Consider the following 19,371-nt stretch of genomic DNA (forward strand, 5'->3'; position numbering starts at 1 on the left):
AAAAAAAAAAAAAAAAAAAAAAAAAAAGTGAGAGGATTATTTGGCACTCTGGCTCACTAACACAGCAATTGAACTTCAGAACTTTGGGACTTCAGCTGATGTAATTCTGTACTGCAATCAATAAAAATCTAAGATTTGAGAGTGTAGCTCAATAATGCAGCACTTAAGTGCCCACTGATGTACGAAGCCCTAGGTACAATCTCCCTTACTGCAAAACAAGACAATAAAAATCGAATGCCTATAGCGTATGTGTGATATACGACTACATGTAAAATGAGCAGTAAATCAAATTGTTTTTGTGCCCCTGGCTGCGACATGAAAGAGTGACAGGACCCTCAGTTACTTTGGGAACACAAATAGAACTGACAGTCAATATAGTCCTTCTTCCTTCATTGCAACTTAGAAGTTTTATGTGTGGAAGCTTTTTTATTCTTGAGTCTTTTGCTGCGCTTTTGCTCAGACAGTTCTTTCATGTACTTCTTCCTCTTTTTAGAAAACCATTGTTGTATCTGCAAAAAATGAGGCAGGTGGGGTGATTAGTACAGGAATCAAGATGCTGGTTATATGCATAATAGTGCTACAGAAGTGACTTTGTCTGTGAAGAAATAGGTCGTTATACCTGTTTATCTGTCATGCTGAATTCAAATGAGAGTGACAGCCTGTCTTGTACTGTGGGGCACGCGCTTAATTTAAACTTTGCCCAAAGAGTGTCCATGAGGGATTTGCTGACTGGTCTCTTCCTGGGACACAGCTCCTCATGTTCCTCTGCAGTTTTCAGGGTGTCTTTTAGCTTCGCTTCTTCTTCTTCTTCTTCTTTGGCTTCTTCTCTCCAGTTGCGCTCCTCCTTTCCTTCATCTTCACTAGGACACTCGGGTGAATGCTCTGGACTTTGGCTCCGTGGCATAGCTGGTTCTTTGTGAGTGACAAGATCTGTGAATAAAACCAACAGACACATGAGAATGTATTTGATTTTTGTATCAATGTTGTATATTGGTGGAAAGCAGAGAGGAAAGGGAAAGTCCATTTTCAAAATTATGGAATATTTTCATAAAAGGTACTAATTAAAATTAATTCACTTATGTTTTCTTTATTCTTCCCCTCTCCCCTTTTTTTGTTTGTGATTTTGTGTGTGTGTGTGTGTGCTTCACATTACTAGGGATATAACCTAGGGCCCTGTGTGTGCTAGACAAACACTCCACCACTGAGCTATCCCCCCCAGCATACCTCCTTTTTAAAAATTTCCACTTTGAGACAAGGTTTCATTGTTGCCCAGGTTAGCCTGGAACTAGCTATGCTACTGCCTCAGTCTTCCAAGTAGCTGGGACAATAGGTACACCTCCTTCACCCAGATCTTTCTTTTCTAGGGATTGAACCCAGGGATATTTTACTATGAGCTACATGCCTGATCTTTTTTATTTTTTAGTAAGACAGGGTCTTACCTAAGTTGCTGAGTCTTGCTAAATTGCTGAATATGGCCTCAAACTTGTGATCCTCCTGCCTCAGCCTCTCGAGCCACTGGGATTACAGGCATGCACCACCACACCTGGCTGTTGTTGGATTTTAAACTAATGTTCATAATGGAAGAATGCATAAGTATTTTATACTTATTCTATTAAATAGGTGTTTTGCAAATTACAAAATGTTTTAGTATTATCTCATGGATGCAAAAATTTTGAATAACATGACTGAATAAGTATGGAAGGAGAGTTGAATGACATCCACATAACTCTAACAGTGGTTATAAAATGGGAATGAAATGAAATGAAATGGAAGTGACTGAGGGACACTTTTGCACTGTACACCAGACATTTCTGTATTGTTTGACCCACATACAATGTCAGTGCATTTGTTTTTAGGTATATTAAGGAAAATGATCACATTAATGAGCCCCATACAATACCTGAATGTTGAGAAGCACTGGAATGCTTCAGGAAGCCTTTTTTAAGTGTCTTTGTTTTGTGGAAATGTTTCAGGTAGTCCATATATTGTGCATCTTGAGCTAAAAATTGTAGAACTGAACTCAGGGTCTCTTCAAAGCTCATGCTATTAACAACATCCTCCAAAGGCAGATTTACATTTTGGTTCAGGCCAATCCAATTATTCTGTGAACTGGATATGCCTGTGTCATCTAAAATGAGAGTCAGTAAAGAATTTCTATGAGTTGGCTTTGTTATTATTATTGACACTATTATTATTATTCTGGGTATTGAACCCACTCCTTCCCACATGCTAGGTGAGTGCTGTACACTCCCACTGATATATGCTTGCAGTCCTTTTTAAAAAACTTTTTATATTCATTTATGTTTTGCAGTACTAGCAATTGAACCCAGAGATGTTCTACCAATGACCTAATTCCCAGCCCCTGCCCCAATTTTTTTTTTTTTTAATTTTGAGACAGGTTCTTTGTAAGTTGCACAGGATAGCCTTAAATTTGCAGTCTCCTGGTCTCAGCCTCCTTAAAAAATTGAATTTACAGGCATGTGCCACCACATCTGGCATCTTCTCTTTTTCTTTTCTTTTATCACCTATTTTGCCATTTTGATATAAAATATTTGTAATAAACTTGGAAAAATAATCAACTTGGGAAGCTGGAGGATCACAAGTTGGAGGCCAGCCTCAATAACTTGGTAAGAACCTGTCTGAAAAAACAAAAATAATAATGAGGATGTAGCTAAGTGGTAAAGCACTGCTGGGTTCCCCAGTACTAAAAGACAAATAAGTAAATAAATAAAATAAATAAATAGATGTGTGGATGTAGCTCGGCAGTAAAGATCCCCTGGGTCTTTATTTTTAAGGGGGTACCAGGGATTGAACTCAGGGTCACTCAACCACTGAGCCACATCCTCAGCCCTATTTTGTATTTATTTTATTTTTTTAAAAAAATATTTATTTTTTAGTTGTAGTTGAACACAATATCTTTATTTTGTTTATTTATTCTTATGTGGTGCTGAGGATCAAACCCAGGGCCTCACATGTGCTAGGTGAGCGCTCTACCTCTGAGCCACAACCCCAGCCCCCTATTTTGTATTTATTTAGAGACAGGGTCTCACTGAGTTGCTTAGTGCCTCGTCTTTTGCTGAGGCTGGCTTTTAACTTGTGATCCTCCTGCCTCAGTCTCCCAAACCACTGGGATTATAGGCGTATACCACTGCACCCAGATTCTTTTTTTTACTTACTCCAGCTTTTTGGTTTTATGAGGTTGTCATCAACTTCTAGCCCTTGCTGATAGTCATTCATGATTGTTTTGTTTTGGATCTTCTCTCCCAGAAGCTGATTGTTTTAGAGATAAAAATATTCTTTTTTTTTTTAAAGAGAGAGAGAGAGAGAGAGAGAGAGAGAGAATTTTTTAATATTGATTTTTTTTTTTTTTTAGTTTTTGGTGGACACAACATCTTTGTTTGTATGTGGTGCTAAGGATCGAACCTGGGCCTCACGCATGCCAGGCGAGCGTGCTACCACTTGAGCCACATCCCCAGCCCAAGACAAAAATATTCTTAACACTAGATGTCTTTATCTAAGAAAAGTCCTAAAAGAGATAAAAAGTAAATAAGTAAATTTTAACTTTCCAAAACATCTGTATTTCAAAAAAATGAAAATCCTTGAATTTACTAAATTCCCAATTTTAAATTCATTTATCTAATTTTATTGAAAATAAAATAAATTTTCTTGTGGTTGCTGTTGGTGCTGGGACCAGGGCTTTACACACAGGAAACCTGTGCACTATCACTGCACTAATCTGTTCAGCCTTAGTTATTTATTCATTCACATATTCTGTTTCATAGTGTATATTTGAATAATCGGTAGTTCTTATTTTGAGAATTCCATGGTCAAAGTTCTATCATGTTGGAAAATGCATATGCACATCATAGAGTCAGGTTTTCTTTTTTGGTACTGGGGATTGAACCCAGGGGTACTATATTATTGAGCTACATCCTTAGCCTTTATTATTTTGAGAAAGGGTTTGAGTTCTTGAGGCTGGCCTTGAACTTGGGCTCCTCCTGTCTCAGCCTCCCAAATCATTGAGATGAAGGCCTGAGTCACTGGTCTCAGCCCTTTTAAATATTTTAAAAATTTGAGACAGGGTCTCACTAAATTACCAAAATTGACCTCCAGCTTGCAATCCTCCTGTCTCAGCATCCCATGTAGCTGGTATTACTGTGTCTGGCTATCTTTCTCATTACAATTTACATGTTGAAGCCTGGTGCAAGCCTGAGCAACATAGTGAGACTCCATCTCAAGCTAAAAATGAATAAAAGGGGGGCTGGGGTTGTGGCTCAACAGTAGAGCACTTGCCTAGCATGTGTGAGGCCCTGGGTTTGATTCTCAGCACCACATATAAATGAATAAATAAAATAAAGGTATTGTGTACACTACAACTAAAAAAATATTAACAAAAAACGAATAAAAGGGTTGGGGGCATTGCTCAGTGGTAAAACATGCTGGGTTCAATCCTCAGCACAGAAAACAAATGTTTTTGCATGGTAACGGTTCTCATTTTGCGGAACTTACTTTTTTAAAAACAATATATTATAGTCATTTTGATCAGCAAACACTTGTTGTTAATCCCACCCCAGCTAAATGAATAAAGAGTGTTACAGAATCAGTCCTAGAGACTGACTTTTGTGTGTGAGCCTACACGGGATCTGACATCTGATTCCAGTTTGTTAATGCCTAAAGGAGAGACTCAATTGGATCTGTCCTCAGTAGCCGAATGCGCACAATTTGTTGAGGGTAGTGGCTTTGCTGGCAGGTGGATCAGGTAAACCAAGTGTGCAATCATATGAAAGGAGCTGAACTGGGGCTGTCATTGTTGCCTATAGTGTCACAGGCCATTCATCCCATCAGCTCTCTCCTCCTCCTTCTCCTCCTCCTCCTTTTTTGGTGTGGGGATTGAATCCAGGAGCACTTAACCACTGAGCCATATCCCTAGCCCTTTTTATTTTTTATTTTGGGATAGGGTCTCCCTAAGTTGCTAAGGGCCTCACTAAGTTGTTGAGACTGGCCTCCAACTTGCAATCCTCGTACCTCAGCCTCCAGAGTTGCTGGGATTACAGGTGCACCCTCCCATACCCAGCCCAGAAGTTCTCCTTGAAAGGGACACTGACTTGCATAAGCCTGGGTTTCAGAGGAAGTTCCACAGGCCACCATGAATTTTGTAGGGGTAGGGATTGGATGGATAATAAATTTGCAATGGACCTGAGATTTTCTAGGTTTGGTTTTCTAGAAAACAGAATCTGCCTTCCATGCTTTAAAATATATATATCCAGCTAGGTGCGGTAGCACATGCCTATAATCTATGTGATTCAGGAGTATAAAGCAGGAGGATTGCAAGTAGAGGGAGCCTGCCCAACTTAGTGAGTCCTTGTCTCAAAAAAAAAAAAAAAAAAAAGAAGGGCTAGAAATGCTGTTTAGTTGGAAAGCACACTTGAGTTCAATCTCCAGTATCAGGAAAAAAGACACACACACACACACACACACACACACACAGAGTACATATATTTATTTATTTGCAAGGGTTAGCAATTTTAGGAATTTAGCACTTAGCTCTGTGGCAGAGCCCTTATCTAGTAGTACTCATGAGGCCCTGAATTCAATCTTTGGCACTGAAAAAAAAATTCAAGTGGTGTTGGGTGGCATGTATCTGTAACCCCAGCTACTCTACAGTCTGTGGCAGCAGGATCACAAATTCAAGGCCAGCCTGGGCAACACAGGGAGGCCCCCTTTAAATAAAACAGACAAACAGATTTCATTCCCTGGCAAAAGTCCAGCAAAATTGATACAATTTAACTACTCTCTTTAGAAATTTTTTTTACCCTGGGCACTCAGGGGACATATACTATCAGTCCTAAAAGGAAAGCTATTTACTATGCCTGGCAGGCTGGTAAGAATAAGTGCTCTCAGAATTTTTTCCCAAATTGATATAGAATTTTAATATATATAACCATATTTTAACAATTTGAGTTCTGGTGTTTCGATATGTGGTAATATTATGGTGTTAAGCCAGGATCATTGATTATATACAAGATAACAATTATTATCCTAGTTTGCCTGAAACTGGCTTGATTTTTGCCTTTTTTCTTGGCATAATTATAAATAGTGCTTCCTTTTGCTTTCAAAAATCCTATTTTGGATGATATATTATGTGACTACTCAAGTTATGTATACTATCTCTAATTTTCCCCTATCATGAACAATACTTTAATACATATTTTTGCTTAAATTTACATTTTAAGTTTTTGATATATGTTGCTTTTCTTTCCAGAAAGATTATATAAATTTACACTCCTACCAGCAATTATAAGAGGAGTCATTTTCTAAAACCTCAACACACTGAGTAGTGCCATTAATTTTTAAGAATCTTTTCCAGTTTCATAAGTGAAATTGTGATTTACTGCTGTAATAGGAATTTATTTCATTGATACTGTGGGTAAGCATTTGGACAGATTAGTGTTCTTCCATTGCAAGCAACAAACAACAATTTCGTGTGAGTTAAATCAACAGGAATGCAGAGAAAGAAAATCAGAGACATTTAAAATATTTAATGTATTTCAGGTGATATTTTTGAAATTGCTTTTGATTATAATAGAAAATTTACTCTATGACTGACAAGTCTATTATTTGAAGAACATATAGGCATTCTTTTATATGGCTGGGGATGTGGTGTATTGGTTGCGCGCACCTGGATTCAATCCCTGGTACCAGAAATAAAAACAAACAAACAAACATCTTAGCTGGAAGCTGGGCATGGTTGCACATGCCTGTCATCCCAGCTACTTGGGAGGCTGAGACAGTAAAATCCCAAGCTCCAGCCCAGCCTCAGGAACTTGGTAAGGCCCTAAGCAACTTAGAGTCTTCCTTAAAATACGGGCTGGGGCTCAGTGGTAGAGCACTCACCTAGCATGTGTGAGGCACTGGGTTTGAGCCTCAGCACCACATAAAGATAAAAAAAGGTATTGTCCATCTACAACTAAACAATAAAGATATTTAAATAAATAAAAATAAAAAGGCCTGGGTATATGGCTCAGTGGTTAACCACTGAGATCGAGCTCTGGGTTCAGTTGGCACTGGGGTTGGCAGGTACAACTCAGCTGGAGCAAATGAAAAGGAAAGGGCAACTCCTGTGCGAAACAGATTATCAGCACCACACGCTGGTCCTCATCATCCTCTTAGAAGTACAGGCTAGGAAAGCCCAATGTTACCAGCTTGCATTCTGAAATTTGGGGGAATGTTTTCTCCTGGGGTACATTGGTAACTGGTGGGGAATGCCCCGTAGGTGGTAGGATTTGGTCTCCTAAGAAATCACAGAGTAGTAGAAATCAATAACTGGGGCACAGGACTGAACATCGATGTGGAGGGTGCAGTGAGTGGAGCAGGGCTTCGGCCTGAGAGTGAAACACATGCAGACTTTGCCTAGAAGCCCTCCTGCTCCTCAATGTGGTGCACCTGCTCTTAAGTAAGAGAGTAGCAGCTGGGCACCCTGGCATGTGCCTGTAATCCTAGCTACTTGGGAGGCTGAGGTAGAAGAACTGCCGGCTTGAGGTCAGTTTGGACAACATATGGAGATCCTGTTGTTGTTGTTTTTTTCCTAAAAAGTGGCCACACATGTGGTGGCAAGTGCATACAAATCCCAGCAACCATGGAGGCTGAGGCAGGATTGAAGTTTCAGACCAGCCTCAGCCATTTAGCAAGAACCTCAGCAACTGAGAGACCCTATCTCAAAATTAAAAGGCCTGGGGATGTAGCTTAGTAGTAGAGCACACCTGGTTCAATCCCCAGTCACACAAAAAATTTAAATTAAATACATTTTTTTTTTTTTAAAAAAAGGCAGAGCATGGTGAGAAATGCCTGGAGTTGTGGCTCAGTGGTAGAGCACTCGCCTAGCATGTGCTAGGCACTGGGCTCAATCCTCAGCACCACATAAAAATACATAAATAAAACAAAGGTATTGTGTCCACCTACTACTAAAAAATATGCCTAACGAGTGCCAGGCCCTGGGTTCAATCCTCAGAACCACATAAAAATGAATAAATAAAATAAAGGTATTGTGTCCAGCTACAACTAAAAAATATGCCTAACGAGTGCCAGGCCCTGGATTCAATCCTCAGAACCACATAAAAATGAATAAATAAAATAAAGGTATTGTGTCCAGCTACAACTAAAAATTAAATATTAAAAAACAAAACAAAACAAAAAAACTCCTGCACAGCAAAAGAAACAATTAAGAATGTGAAGAGAGGGCTGGGGTTGTGGCTCAGTGGTAGAGTGCTTGCCTAGCACATGCATGAGGCACATAAAAATACTAAATAAAGGTATTGTGTCCATCTACAATTAAAAAAAAAAAAAGAATGTGAAGTGAGAACCCACAGAATGGGAGAAAATCTTTACTACCTACTCTTCTGATGGAGGCCTAAAATCTAGAATACATAAGAACTAAAAAAATCTTAACATCAAAAAACCAAATAACCCAATTAACAAATTGGAAAAGAGACGCTTCTCAAGAGAAGCTATGCCACTCCTCGGTTATTTATCCTGAAGAATTAAAGAGATCATCCTACTGTGATACATGCATACCCTTGTTTACAGTAGCACAATTCACAATAGCCAACCAAGGAACCAGCCTAAATGTCCATCAATGGATGAATGAATAAAGAAAATGTAGTTTAGCTGGGTGGGGGGGGGGGTATGCCTATAATCCTAGTGGCTCCAGAAGCTAAGGCAGGAGGTTTGCAAGTTCAAAGCCAGCCTTAGCAATTTAGCAAGGCTCTAAGGAACTTAGTGAGACTCTTTCTCAAAATAAAAAATAAAAAGAAAGGGCTGGGTATGCAGCTCAGTGGTAAAGCACCCCTGGTTCAATCCTCAGGCACCACCACCACCCTCCCCCCCTCCAAAAAGAAGGAAGAATAGAAAACGTGGTATATATGCACATGGAATTTTACTCAGCCATAAAGAAAAATGAAATCATTTCTTTTATAGGAATATAAATGGAACTAGTGACCATTATGCTAACTAGTGACCATTATGCTAAGTGAAGTAAGCAAAACAGAAGGTAAAGGTTGAATGTTTTCTCTCATATGTGGAAGCTAGAGAGGAAAAAGGAAAAGTGTGTGTGTGGGGGGGCAAGGGGGTGGGCAGGGAATCTCATGAAAATCAAGGGAGAACAGTAGAGGAAAGGGACCAGAGGAGGCAGGTGGGAAGGGAGTAGGGAAGTGGTAGGGAGTGATATTGGCCAATTTTTTTTTTTAAAATATTTTGTTCGTGTATGAACATGTAACAACAAATGCCATCATTATGTACAAGGATAAAAAATATGGGAAAAAAAGAGCTGGGGATGTAGCTTAGTCATAGAATGTCCCTAGATTAAATCCCCAGTAACCCTCCCCCCCACAAAAAAGTGTGTTCTATTTTATGTTATGTTATTTATTAATTTATTTTAACTCTGGATGGAGTCCAGGGGCGCTTTTGGCTTATTTTATATCTCAGTAAGTTACTTAGGGCCTCACCAAATTGCTGAAGCTGGCCTCAAACTTGTAATCCTCCTGCCTTGGCCTCCCAAGTCACTGGGATTGCAGGCTTGTGCCATCATGCCCAGCCTTGTTATGAATTTTAACATAAAAATTTCAAAGAGTGAGAACTTAATGTATTTGTGTTTGACACTGCTCAAAAGTTATCTGGAGTGGGTGCAGGAGGGTGCATGCTTTTAATCTCAGCCACTACAAAGGCTAAGATAGGAGGATCCTAAATTTGAGGCCAGTCTGGGCAACAAATGAGATGCTGTCTCAAAATAAAAAATGCAAAGGCTAAGGTATTAGGTCATTGGTAAAGCACTTTGCTTAGTTTGAAGAAGTCCTGTGTTCAATTACCATTATCATCAAAACAAAACATAACAAAAACTAGTCAAGGAATATGTCAGAAATACAGGCGATCATATTTGTTTTTTTGTGGTGTTGAGTGTTCAACTCAGGGCGTTGGGCATGTTAGACAAACCCTCTACCACTAAGTCACATCCCCCAATAGAAATATCAAGAATAAAGCAATAAGAGTGACACTGGAGATCACCTCCATTGGATTCAGCAGTCACGGGTTACCATTGACCAAAAAAAAAAAATTCATAGTCAGGCACAGTGGCACATGCCTATAATCCCAGCTGCCTAGTAGGCTGAAGAAGGAGGATGGAAAGTTCAAGGCCAGCCCCAGCAATTTAGTGAGGCTCTAAGCAATTCAGCAAGAGCCTGTCTCAAAATAAAAAATAGAGATAAAAAGTGCTGGGGATGTCATTTGGTGGTTAAGTGCGCCTGGATTCAATTGCTGGTACCAAAGAAAAGCAAACAAAAATCCTATTATTTCTCAAAAAAATTCCAGGAAGTGTAGTTGCATGGGTGCATGCATGAAAGCTCAGTAGTTCAGGAAGCTAAGGAAGGAGGGTCAGGTTTAAGACCAGCCTTGACAATTTAGCAAGACACGCCCTCAAATTAAAACAAGAACAAAAAACAAGCTGGGCTTGGTGGCCTATGCCTATAATCCCAGCAGCTCAAGAGGCTGAGGTAGGAGGATCATGAGTTCAAAGCCAGCCTCAGCAATTTAGTGAAGTGCTAAGAAGTCAGTGAGATCCTATCTCTAAATAAAGTACAAAAAAGGGCTGAGGATGTGGCTCAGTGGTTGAGAGTCACTGAGTTCAATCCCCCAGTATCCAAAAAACAAACAAACAAAAAAAGAACACCCCCAAAATAACAAGAGTTGATGATATAGAGCATCCCTGGGTTCCATCCCCAGTACTGCAAACAAAACACAATAAAAGAGAAAGAAATTTTCAAAAAGTGATAAAATAATAGAATAGCCATTTATTTCTTTCTGTTTATTTATTTATTTTTCCCTGCAGTACCAGGTAGTGAACCCACGTATGCTCTACCACTGTGTTTTTCTATCCAGTTTTTATTTTTTATTTTTTTATTTTTTGGTGGTGCTGGGGATTGAACCCAGGGCTTTGTGCATGCGAGGCAAGCACTCTACCAACTGAGTTATATCCTCAGCCCTCTATCCGGTTTTTAATTTTTAATTTTGAGGTAGGGTCTCACCAAATTGCCCAGACCTGCTTCAAATTTGTTATCCTCCTGCCTTAGCCTCCCAAGCAACTGGGAGTATAGGTGTGTGTCGCAGTGATCAGTTCACTGGAGCTATTTCTGAATCACATTTTTTCTTTTATAAAATATCAACAAGGAAAACCTTGAATTTTTGTTAATGACCAAATAGGCATAAATTTGTAAACATGGTCTTTAAAAAATGAGTATAAGTTTTGAGAGAAAGAGACCATGCTCATCAGATTTGTATTTTAGGGAAAAACTCCTAAGGAGTACAGGGAGAATAAAATTGAGGACAAGACTGACAGTGACTAAACAGAACTATTGTATTATCCAGTTGTTGATAATAACAACACCACAGACTAAGTTACAAAGAAGAAAGGTTGTTTTGACTCACAGTTCTGGAGGTCTGAGGTCCAAGTTAAAGGGTGGCTTATGGTGATGGTCTTCTTTCTGGCAGAGTCCCCAAGTGATATGGAACACCCAGTGTTAAGACACAGGAGCGCAAGAGCTTATGCCTCTTCTGGTCTCTCTCCCTCTTCTTATAAACCATCATAATTCAATCAGGAAAGCCCCACCCTAATAACTTGATCTAATCTTCATAACCTTGTGAAAGTCCCACCTCCAAACCCATGATCAGATTAGTAACTGTGGTGCATACCTGTAAATCCCATCATCTTGGGAGGCTGAGGCAGAAGGATCTTAACAGTGAGGCGCTAAGCAACTCAGTGAGACCCTGTCTCTAAATAAAATACAAAATAGGGCTGGGTATGTAGCTCAGTGGTAGAGTGCCCCTGAGTTTAATTCCCGGTACCAAAAGAAATAAGTAAATAATAAATAAATAAATTCCAGATTAGTTTCATCCTTTTAATACTTCAATAGGGATTAAATTTAAATACATGAAGCCTTTGGGGGACATTCAAACCATAGCCAAGATGAGGCCAGGATGTATCAGCTGTCACAGTAAGTGTGAATAGAAAGCCATCCAGATCTAAAGAATGGCAGTGAATGAGGACCAGGAAGGGAAGAGGCATGGAAAAATGTCTGAATGCAAAGTCGACACAACATAGTGATTAACAGAACATGGCACAAGAAAAACAGAGGCTGAGTAAAAATTATAAAGAATGGCTTTGGGCACAGGGTGAAGCTCAGTGGCAGAGAGTTTGTCTATCTTGCTTAAGGCCTTGGGTCCAAAGTTTAATCCCTGCCCCCTCCCATAAAAAGGGTTGTCTGTGAGTGTAGGTTTTTCAGTAAAAGGTGTGAATGCTATTTTTTTCCCCCCTGAACTACTGGGAATTGAACCCAGGGTCTTGCAAATGCTGGATAAGCACTTTACCACTGAGCTATATCCCCAGTTCCTCTTACATTTTCATTTTGAGACAGGGTCTCTCATTAAGTTGCCCAGGCTTTCACTGAACTTTCCATCCTCCTGCCTCAGACACCCAAGGAGCTAGGATTACAGGCGGGTGCCTGTAATAAAGAAATAGGCCAAAGACGTAATTCAAGGGAACCCTACACTTAGTAATTGGGCCAAATGATACGAGCTAATGAAGACATTGGACAGAATAGTCTCAAAGAGTTGGGAACACAGGGGCAATTTTTTGTTTTTTTTTTTATGCTGAATATAACAGCTACACAAGATAAGAGGAAGGTGAGTTGCATATATGTATATGTTAAGACTCTTATAACCAAATCATTTCTCCTCTAAACCTTCTTGCGTTGTCTCACATGTGAGCTTTTGGGGGACACCTGTAAGGATGGCCTTAGGCTTTAGCCTAAGCAACTCCATTTTAAAAACCTGCAGCCTCTCCAGGCACAAGCCTACAGAGCCCTCCAATACGTCTTCAGGCATAGCATGGCAAACAAGTCATAAAAAAAAGCCTCTTGGTGGGGCTGGGGATGTGGCTCAAGTGGTAGCGCGCTCGCCTGGCATGCGTGCGGCCCGGGTTCCATCCTCAGCACCACATTCAAACAAAGATGTTGTGTCCGCCAATAACTAAAATAAATAAATAAATATTTAAAAATTCTCTCTCTCTCTCTCTCTCTCTCTCTCTCTCTCTCTCTCTCTTTAAAACAACAACAACAAAAAAAGCATATGTGGGGAAAGTTGATGCAACTCTACAAATATAATATTCAGAATGTGTGCTATAATAAAAACTGAAACTACATCCTTAGCTGAAAATTGTTGCTTTTGTGATGAAGTCACAAAAATTTATCTTATGCTATATTTAGTGCTTTTGAAAAGAGTAAACTTTGGAAAAAGAATCTGAAAATATGCCTAGCTGGAGTAATGGAAAAGGAGTGTGGTACATCATGAATCAATATAAGTTTATTTTTGAGGAAAGCAAAATTACCAGCACAGACAATGAAATGTTTCAAGCACTGTAAAATGCATTAAGTTCCAGGAACCAGACAGTTTTGTGTAAAATACCCTTCAGATTCATTTTCCCCATGATAATAAACAATGTAAAAATGTACTAAAATATAGAAAAAATTATATTCAGAGAAGCATATTAAGTCAGAGAAATGATAGCATCATAATTGTTTCCATGAAAATATTCTTGGAAAAGTAAACTTGATACAACTAATATGAGGCTTAAAACAGCATATCCAGCTATCAGTGGCNAATATATATATATATATATATATATATATAATATATAATATATAATATAATAAATAAAATAAAGGTTCATCAAATATATATATGTATATATATTTTATTTTATTTATTGATATGTGGTGCTAAGAATCGAACCCAGCACCTCACACATGTGAGGCAAGAGCTCTACCACTGAGCCATGACCGCAGCCCTTTTCTTTTGTTTTGAGACAGGGTCTGGCTAAGTTGCCCAGTCTGGCCTTCAACTTGGCATCTTCTTACCTCAGCTTCCTCCGGAACTGGGACTACAGGCATGTGCCACCATACCCAGCATTACTGCTACTTACTAAACACAATAGTTATATTATTTCAATGCCATTTTAATTTGTGACTTGAGATTTTTTTTTTTCTTTTGGTATCAGGGATTGAACACAGCGGTGCTTAACCACTGAGACACATTCCGAGCCCTTTTTATATTCTATTTTGAGACAGGGTCTCACTAAGTTGCTTAGGGCCTTGCTAAATTGCTGAGGTTGGCCTGAAACTTGTGATCCTCCTGCCTCAACCTGTAGAGTTGCTTCGATTATAGGCCAGTGTCTCTGCACCCAGCTTAAACATATTGTTTTTGAGCATCTGTCAAAGTTTATTTCTTCCTTCATGAGGAACCTAAGAAAGAGATAACAGACAGTGCCACTTACAGTGGCATGGGAAATAAGAAGGTTCAAATAAGGAGTTAATACCTATGGTTTCCCCACTGGGTACTGGTTATTATTGACTGCTGCTAACTTTTCCTTTCCTTTTGTAGAGCTGAGGATTGAACCCAGATTCTCACCCTCACACATGCCAGGGAAGTGCTTTATCACTGAATTATTCCCCAGCTGCTTTATTTTTTATATTCATAATACTGTCATGTCTTTATTAATTGTTCTAAATTAAACTTAGAACATGATGATTTGGAGCTATGTTCCCAGAAATACCATTACCAGAAATAATGCATCATGTATCTGAGAAGCAAGCCATAAACAAATTGACTTTAGACTGCTAATCAGTTGTAGGCATCAAGGTCCATCTCCCTGGCTTGATGCCTGTTAGTTGAGAAGCACTGAAAAGTGTCGAGGAGAGTTCTGCTAGCAGAGATATGTGGTTTCCTTTGTTCTCTAGTAGCTGTCAATTTCTTCATTATTCAGTATAAAATACACAACCACTGTTTGCTTGGTTTTCAAAGGACTAAAATTTTCTTTCTTGTTTCTGATAGTTTAAAACTCTGTCTTTTGTTCTGAGCTACATCCCCATACATTTTTATTTGATTTTGAGACAAGGTCTTGCTAAGTTGCCCAGGCTGGTCTGGAAATTGTGATCCTCCTGCCTCAGGTTCCTGAGCTGGGATTACAGGAATACACCACCACGCCCAGCTAACATTCTATTTGATTTAAAATTTTTCATATTATCAGGTTTGAGCTCCCCAGAACTGATTCTATTCCCGAGTTCAGCTTGGAGAATACAGGCCTTCCTAACAAAAAGCTGTTAGAAAAAGAATCTTGGAAGTCTAAGAGGAGATTTTTGCTCTCCTGAAACTAAAAAAGTAGATCATTCTGTATCATATACATGTCCTGTATTAACTGTCCATGCTCTTTTCTAAGGGCGATACCTCCTATTCTGTACTTGATCTCCCTTTTTAGTTGCCCAAGAACATTACTCTAAATATTTAGTCTCATTACTACTTACTGCATCACCAATGTTTGATCACTTCTATCAGCATCAAACATGCAAAATTCTAAAAACTTCTCAAAGTCATATGTCGATAATAGGCTGTCCTACTGATAGGGGATATCTGATAATAAGTCACTCAGACTTCTTTATTTTTGTGGTATTGGGGATTGAACACAGGGCCTTGCAATATACTAGTCTAGAGCTTACCACTGAGCTGTACCCTCAGACCATTTTAAAATTTTGAGACAAGATCTTTCTAAGTTGCCCAGGCTGGCCTCAAACTTGGAATCTTCCTGCCCCAGACTGAGTAGCTAGGATTACAGGTACACAGCTACCACATTAAAACTTTTAAATTATTATGTACAACTGTAATGCACCAATTAAAAAAAAGTGGAAGAAAATTTTAAATTGAAAATTAAGGGCTGGGGTTGTGACTCAGAGCGCTCACTTAGCATGTATGAGGCGCTGGGTTTGATCTTCAGCACCACATCAAAATAAATAAATAAAGTAAAGGTATTGTGTCCAACTACCATTAAATTAAAAAAAAATTAAATTAAAAAATTTAAAATAAAAAATTTATTCCAGAGACTGAAGTAAAAAAACAAACTTTTTGTTTTTTTTTTTAAACTAAAAAAAGAATGTGGGGGAGCTGGGGATGGGCCTCAGTGATAGAGCACTTGTCTAGCATGGATAAGGCTCTGTGTTCAATCCTCTATAACACACGGAGGGCGGGCAGGGCAGGGGGAGAAAAGAAAAGATAAAAAGAAGGAAAAAAAACTTTCTTCATTTGTCAAGAAAATTGATTTTTTTTTTTAAATGTGATCATGGTGCTGGATATTAGATCCAGGGCCTGGTGTGTGTTAAGTGCATGCTTTACCTATATCCCCAGCCTGAGAGGAGTTCTTAATTTATTTCATTTTCCAGTTCTAACAGTTTTTTAGTAGTTTCTAGTTCTCTGTTAATTTTTTTTCTTTCCTTCTGCAGGTTACAAATAAATCCATATCAGGGGGCTGGAGAGTGGTTCAGAAAGTCACCATAGCATGACAAGGTAGTGGACACATTCTGGCAGCCTGATGTGGAGTCCACTTTCCCTTCATAGCACTCCTGCTCACAGAGCAGATGAGGGTAAGGCCATCTGGTCAGCATGTGCCCATTTACCCAGACACAGCTCAAAGGCTGGGACAGTCATCATCATGCTCCTCGAAGCTCACGGCTCTCAGGTGCCTCCTAGACTTCTGTGGGTGCTGAAAAGGCTTCTCCTTGCGGCAGACATTATGGATTTGGCCAAAAGGATAGTAGTCTTAGATCAAAGGTTGCAAACTGGCCATCCGTAAGCCACCTGGGCAGCTCAGGTCAGTCATAGTGAAATCATTCTCAACAGTGAAGAGGTGCATTCTTTGAAGGGACAGTGTCAGGGAAGCACATAGGTGTGCAGGGACTCTGGTCAGAGCTTCCCAGGGGAAAGGAGAGTATTAAAGCACCTTATAGATGTTTTATTGGTTAAGCTGAATTTTTTTTTTTGACCCAGGGGCACTTAACCTCTGAGCCATGTCCCCAGCCCTTTTTATTTTATTTTATTTTTTTAAATTTTGAGACAGGGTTTAGCTAAGTTGCTTAGGACTCACTAATTTGTTGAGGCTGGCAATCTTTGCAATCCTCCTGCCTCAATGCCCTGAATGAGTTGCTGGGATTACAGGCTTGTGTCAGCATGCTTAGCTGCTTTATTTTTTATTTTTTGAAAAGTGTTATAGCCTTGTTGTCCAGGCTGGTCTCAAACTTCTGGGATCAGTGATCCTCCTGCCTCAGCTTCCCAAGTAGCTGGGACTACAGGCATGAACCACTGCACCAGGCTGTCCCAGAAGCCAGCTACTTCCTTCTCCACAATTAACGCTACCTTCAGAGGAGAATGGACAGTACACTGGTCTGGCCCTCAGGGCTGATGGTCCTAGTTCCAGAAAAGACAAAGGGGTCATGCATTTGATCGCTGCAGGGTCCTTACCTTTGTCACAGTTATCTCAGGAAAAGCTAATGGTTCAGGCAGACAATTGCAAGGACCTCAGGACCTCAGGACCTCAAAGAAGGGAGCCCGGGGCTTTAAGGATCAGGTCCCTGAGGAGATGCACTGCAAAGGGTGAGTCAGCACAGTAACTACCTTTGGCAAAATTTTTCATCTATTACTCATAATCTTGAGTGTATTATTCATATATAGCTTAAAAATCTGATTCTAACACTTTGTTCCAGGATTTTATTTCATTTTCGGTTTTAAGTCAGATCTTATCTATTTTTTTTTTTTTTCTCTCTACTTGGGATAGAAGCCAGGGGCTCAAGTAGGGCAAGCACAATACTTGGAGTTACATCCCTAGCCCTTTTGTTTTGAGAAAGGGTCTTGCTAAATTTCCAAGGTTGGCCTCCAATTTGTGAATCTCCTGCCAGTCTCCCAAGTTGCTGGAATTACAGGCTTGCTCCACTGTGCCCAGCTTGAAAAAACCATGTCTGTTTTTTTTTTTTTTTTTTTTTGGTACCAGGAATTGAACCCATGGGTGGTTAATGAAGAGCCACATCCAAGCCCTTTTTGTTTTTTATTTTGAGACAAAGTCTCACTAAGTTGCTTAGGGCCTCATTAAGTTATGAATTCTGGCCTCAGCATCCTAAGCTACTGGAATTATAGGCATGTGCTACCACAGTGAACTAGATCTTGTCTTTTTAATGTACGGTTATTTTCTATCAAATACCAGATATTATGCGTAAAATCTTGAGAGTAAGCATAACTCCCTACTTGACTTCCTTTCAAAGGTAACAGTGGAGGCTCCTGAAAAATACTACTTTAGCCAGGTAATCAAGGTCAATATGAACATTAAGTTATAAGCATGTTGTACCCTTGGACTGAGGATATAGCTCAGTGGTAGAGTGCTTGCCTAGTACACATAAGGCTCTGGTTTAATTACAAATATATATAAAAAAAGTGTAAACTGGACTTGATAGTAATCCCAATGACTTGGGAGGCAGAGGCAAAAAAAGGACTGCAAGTTTGAGGTCAATCTCAGTGGTTTTTTTTTTTTTTTTCAATATTTATTTATTTATTTTTCGGTGGACACAACATCTTTGTTTGTATGTGGTGCTGAGGATCGAACCCGGGCCACACGCATGCCAGGCGAGCGCGCTACCACTTGAGCCACAATCCCAGCCCCAATCTCGGTAGTTTAATAAGACCCTTAGGAACTTATTGAGACCCTGTCTCAAAAAACAAAAAACAAAAAAAAAGAAAGAAAGAAAGAAAGAAAGAAAAGGATTGAGGATGTAGCTGAGTAGCAAAGTGCTCCTGGGTTCAATCTTCAATACAAGGAGAAAAAAGAAAAAAGAAAGAAGTGATGTGATAAAAATAGTAGTTTAACCTTCTGGCTTTTCTACCAAAACCTCACAATCCAAACTGTCATAAGAAAAAAAAAAAATCAAACAAATACCCAAATGGGATATTCGGCAAAATATACGACCAGTATTCCTTTATCAAATTCATTAAAAACAAGAGAATTCTAGTGCGGACCTCTAATGCTGGCGACTGGGAATGCTGAGGCAGGAGCATGGATGGTAAGTCAGAGGTCCCCTTTAGGAATTTAGTGAGAGCCTAAGCAACTAGGTGAGGCACTGTCTCAAAATAAAATTGAAAAAGACTGGGGATATAGCTCACTGGTAGAGTGCTTGCCTAGCATGCACCAGGCCCTGAATTCTATCCCCAGTATTGCAAGTAACTAATTTCAAATTTTAGAGATGAACAAACTGCATTTTAGTGTGAGATAACAACTTATTTTCAGTTCTTCATTATTCCTAGAGTACTTATTGGTTGGGTCCTAAGCCCCTTGCTCTGGAGTCTTCTAAATCTCTATTTTTGAGTTTTGGCCTCTCTTGTCACTTTTGGTGTAGATTCTTTTGGTCAAGGTTTTTTTTTGTTTTTTTTTTTGTTGTTGTTGTTTGTTTGTTTTGGTACCAG

The 19,371-nt window shown here is 39.4% G+C and overlaps 1 protein-coding gene across 1 annotated transcript; it reads right to left on the reverse strand.

Moving 5' to 3' along the window:
• Positions 1 to 389: 389 nt before the first annotated feature.
• On the reverse strand, positions 390 to 922 carry Nanognb (NANOG neighbor homeobox). The gene is made up of 2 exons (XM_048787859.1): positions 620 to 922; positions 390 to 509 (listed from the first exon to the last, which is right to left on the reverse strand). Exons 1-2 carry the CDS (start codon positions 902 to 904, stop codon positions 390 to 392), a joined length of 405 nt encoding a protein of 134 aa, XP_048643816.1. The 5' UTR covers positions 905 to 922.
• Between the last annotated feature and the right edge of the window lie 18,449 nt (positions 923 to 19,371).

This window comes from Marmota marmota, unplaced genomic scaffold (genome assembly GCF_001458135.2).
Source record: "Marmota marmota marmota unplaced genomic scaffold, marMar, whole genome shotgun sequence".
In the NCBI taxonomy this organism is placed as follows: domain Eukaryota; kingdom Metazoa; phylum Chordata; class Mammalia; order Rodentia; family Sciuridae; genus Marmota; species Marmota marmota.

Bases quoted from the DNA above. Each gene is read 5' to 3' on its own strand.
- Nanognb (XM_048787859.1), bottom strand. From the start codon at position 904: ATGCCACGGAGCCAAAGTCCAGAGCATTCACCCGAGTGTCCTAGTGAA. The intron at 510-619 runs GTATAACGACCT...CATTTTTTGCAG, and splicing joins TCAGCATGACAGATAAACAG to ATACAACAATGGTTTTCTAA.